Below are 4,659 nucleotides of genomic sequence, written 5' to 3' on the forward strand. Positions count from 1 at the left end.
GGAGGCTGGGAGGCTGGAGGCTGGGGGGCTGGGAGGCTGGGAGGCTGGGAGACTGGGAGACTGGGAGAGCGAAGCATTATTGTTAGTTGACATGAAGTTTCAGCTTAGGCTAATGATAAATTCAGGAGATTGATGGTGGTACTGGAGTACAGCACTCTAAATGCATGTGTCACTGAGCTGTACACGTGTGTGATGAAATGGTAACTTTTAATGTGTGTGTGTGTATTCATCAACAATTAAAATAGGCTAGTAGGGAAAGATATAGCTTAATTGCAAGAGTGTCTGCCTGCCATTCCCGGCAGTTCTGGGTTTGACCCTCGGTACCACATAAACCCTGGTATGTTGGTTCACGTCTATAATTTCAGAACTTGGGAAGTGGAGACAGGAGAAGGGACAAGAAAGTTCAAAGTCATCCCCAGCTAGCTAGTTCTAGCTAGCCTGGGCTAACAGAAGAGACCATATCTTGGGGGGGGGGGAACCTTAAATAAATCAATTAGCTATTAAAAAGTTAGTGTTTTTTTGTGGGCTGAGGTGTGGCTCGTACTGTAGTGACGGCCACTGTTCCCAGCTCTGGTAATTAGTATTCCTCCTTTTTCATTTCTGTGATGTTGAGTACTGGAGGTTCCGCACATCAGAAGAACACACACATAATGTTTGGCCTTGTATGTTTCATGTCACCCTATGCCCGGTCATCAACCTTCCGTATTGCTACGATGATCTAATGGGACCAAAATATCCTACCATGTCTCCATCCTGATTAGAACTGAATTCTGAATTGACTTCTTCCTCTTCCTCCTCCTCTTCTTCCTCTTCTTCCTCCTCCTCTTCTTCCTCCTTCTCCTCTTCTTATTCTTATTCATCTTTTGTTTATTTGAGAAAGGGTTTCTCTGTGTAGCCCTGGCTGTCCTGGAACTCACTCTGTAGACCAGAGTGGTCTTGAATTCATAGAGATCCGCCTGCCTCTGCCTCCCCAGTGCTGGGATTAAAGGTGTGCCCCACCCTGCCTGGCTTCTTAACACATCAAAGGAGTGACGAGAGAGCACTGTCCCTGTTCCTCTCTGCAAAGCCCTTGCAGCTGTGAAGCCCGGAGTTCAACGCGCTCGCTGATAACCAGGGACTCCAACTTCCTGCAGTAGGAGGTGAATCTGAACTTGACGAGTTAAACAGTTTTCTCACTCCCTCAAGGCCTTGATTTCTTCCTGTGTCAGACGGGGATAATAGTGGCACTTACGGTGGAGGCCTCTGTGAAGGAGGAAATGAACCAGCCTTCACGAAGTCCTTGCCCAGAACCAGGCAAGGGGCGAATACTCGGGAGTGGAATGTCTGTGAAAACTTAGCTTAAGGCGCAATGATGGCTGAGAAAAGAATACAGGACCAAATATTTATCTTTACCTAACATATTCATGGTCACACACACATACACACACGAAGGCTGAATACTTGAATCACTGTTTATGTGATGTGTTTAATGGTATTTGGTTGTGACAGCTCCATTATAATTGTTCTATGTATCAATCCATTTATTCCCTGTGATCATCTTGGAAGCTAAATTCTGCTTATCTCCTTTATGGAGGTGGGAACTCATGCCAGGAGAGGGTGAGTGGCTGGCGCAAGGTCACACAGTACGGAAGTGGCAGAAGTTCATAACCACTTTCTCAAGGACTTTTTCTCTCCCTTATTTTTTTCAATTACAAGAAACGGGCTTTTTTTTCTTTCTGGGACTCCGTGCTGCTCTATGCCCCAGCTGGCCTTGGACTTGAGGTCCTCTGGTCTCAGCTTTCTTGAACTACAGGCATGGGCCACCCGTGTCAGTGAAAATGAACATACTAATACTTTCGCTTCTCAAAGATTAACAGTGATGTTTTAGCCCCCCTTTGCCTTCTCTAACTCTCTTTCCACCTTTCTCCAGGACCACTGAGCTCACTGATTTTATAACATATGGACCTTTCCAGTCTTGTTTACATACTTTGCTCCAAAAATGTGCTCATAAACCCTTTGCAGAATAATCTTATGGTTCCAAGTCGCTACCAAGCATATATCGGTTTTCAGCGTGCTTTTTCTTTTTCAACAGCCATCTAGGGTCTTGTTGGTAGCTCAGTGGTACAGAACTTCCTTTGCATGGGCTCCTGGTTCACTAGCAATGCAATCCCCCCCCCCAAAAAAAAACACAAAAACCCCCACAAAAACAAAAGCAGAGAAGGACGAGAATGGAAAGGAAGGGGTCGTTTCTGTGCACATGGATCTAGTTCATTCCTCTTCAGAAGGGTTGACTCTCAATCTCCAGAGAGAATTTCAACTCCTACACATGGCCCCTCTCTCAGCTCCTCTCCTTCCCTCCCCTCTCCCTCCTGAGTAGACGCTGCAAGCTCAATTTATGTTCCCCTGTCTGCCCGTGTCCAGCCTAAGTCTTGCCCTGCCTCCGGAGCAAGGCTCCTCTGTGGCTGACATCGGAGGGGAGGAAGAAAAGAACTGTTTGAATGTGGCCTCCCAGCACCAGCAAACATCCAAACCATTTCAGCCAAATATCACAGTGAAGCCAGGAGTAAGCCTGTGCCACAGCAAGATAAGGGGCCGCAGGACCAGAACAATGTCAAGGTTAGAAGGCTTTATACTGGCAAGCGATCCTCTGGATCGCAGCCTCACAAAGCCCTTCCCGGGGCCCTGTCAGAGCTTATGAAGTCGAGGTTCTCAGGTGGTGCCCTTTGGTGGTACCAGGTGGGATGACCCTGGTTCTACGGAGAAGTCAGCCTGGGGGCAAGGCCCAGTTTCGTTGCCTTGCTGGGTGTCTGGCCAGCTGGGAGCCTCTCCCCTCCTAAATCCGACGGAGTTGGCTTTTGGAACAGCTGATTGTCCTTTCAGAACCTGCTTTCTCACTGGAGACAATGAAAATGCCTATTGGCTGCCCTGGAAACTCTGTTTCCATCCCTATCTCTTTCACAGTCACTTGCGGTCGCTGCCGTGGAGCCTGCTGGGTCGCCCGGTTTTTTTTGTAATTAAGTGAAGCAGGAAAGCTGTGCTGCCCTCGTCCCCGCCTTAATAGACTGTTTCCCTATGATTGATGTTCATCCTTGTGCCCCCTCTTCAGAAAGGGGGGGAAATCAAATGCCATCAAAACGGAGACGCCAACAGACCTTGGGACCCGAGGGTAACGCGCACCAGTGTACCTTAAAGGTCCAACAGCTCCCCGTCACCTCCCGCATAAGATGCCACAGTAGGGGACGTCAAGGGCGATTGTTACTCACCCTTGGAAGGAATCACTGTGGTGAAGACTTCAATATTCTCATCACTGCAGCTGTAGATCTGATGCATGGTTTCAGCCCCCTGCCCTGCAGGGTGTCCGGGAGCTGGTGGCTTCTCTCTGGAGCTCTAGTCCCAGGGTCTCCTAAGCCAGTCTGGCTCTGCGATCATTGTGCAAGTCCACAAAAGGCAGGCTGCCTGTTCCTCTCATGACAGCCTCACTGCAACATTTCCTAATCCCATCTGTCCTTTTCCCCCCCCTCTTAAATGAATCCTATTATTGCAAACCTTTGATTGAACACGGAGCCTTCCGTCTCCCCCGCCACAAGCTAGGATGTACTTAACATTTTTATTTTGCAGTGTCTGCTGCAGTGAATTTGGAAGTCTTTTGTGAAGTGACGAAGTGAAATCGCCTACTCTGTTAGCGCACAGCTTGGCTGGAGGATTTTCACTGAAGAGGAAACGTCAGTTTTGCTCTCAGTCATGCCCCGTCTCATTCCAGAAAGGAAGGACTTCCCCCCACCCCTCCAGGGGGACTGGATCTTCATTTGTCACGTGTTAACTAGGCTTTCTTCAAAGTTTCTATTTTAAACAAAAAGATTGTTTTTCCGCCACATATGTGCTTCAATCCATTGTGCCAACAGAGCTTACATTTCAGGACGTGAGCATTTAGCGTTTCTTTGTGTAACCCCACAGGTGTGCACAGCCATGCAACAGGAGGAGCACATACTCAAGGACCCACTTATAGTTATGCTTTATTAACCTCTCTATTTGAATGTACTTATTACCTTATCATTTTATGTCTCATAGCATGTGGATATGCTCTATTTCCCCCATATATTTCCTCCTCATACATAACAAACAAATGCCATCATTGATATACATTTCATAAACATATGTAAGCATATAATTTTATCCAATCCCACTACCTTTTATTTACTCTGCAATAGCTTTAAGTCATAATACTGATGGTATGTAATGATATTAGCAATGATAGCTGTCCTATTAACTATTAGTAATAGGCATATTACTAGCTATATGATATCATTGAGTAAGTATCTATAGCTAAACAATGGCACCAGCTAATTTTACTTTACCATTGTATATTTGAGAAACTGAAGTATAAAGACTCTAGCTTTTCTGGGGATTAAAATAGGTAATTTGTATCAAAAATAAAATTTAATCCCCAGATTGACTGAAAAGTTAATGTACTAACTCCTCTAATTCTTCCTCTCTGTGTCTGTCTCTTTGTGTCTCTGTCTATCTGTCTGTCTGTCTGTCTTTCTCTCTCTCTCTCTCTCTCTCGTGTGTGTGTGTGTGTGTGTGTGTGTGTGTGTGTATATCAAGTTATAGCCCAGCCTGGCCCTGAACTCACAACCTTCCCAGTGTAGGGATTACAGGTATGCACAACCATGTTCTATT

General features: G+C 46.2%; 1 protein-coding gene across 1 annotated transcript in view; it reads right to left on the reverse strand.

Moving 5' to 3' along the window:
* The window catches only part of Vxn (vexin), a 24,525-nt gene extending 20,804 nt beyond the window's left edge, over positions 1–3,721 (reverse strand). The window contains exon 1 of the mRNA XM_055603377.1: positions 3,243–3,721. Coding sequence (XP_055459352.1) covers positions 3,243–3,309 — 67 coding nt within the window. The 5' untranslated portion in view covers positions 3,310–3,721. The remainder of the gene's footprint in view (positions 1–3,242) is intronic.
* Between the last annotated feature and the right edge of the window lie 938 nt (positions 3,722–4,659).

This window comes from Psammomys obesus, unplaced genomic scaffold (assembly GCF_907164565.1).
Source record: "Psammomys obesus unplaced genomic scaffold, mPsaObe1.curated_primary_1811, whole genome shotgun sequence".
Taxonomy (NCBI): Eukaryota; Metazoa; Chordata; class Mammalia; order Rodentia; family Muridae; genus Psammomys; species Psammomys obesus.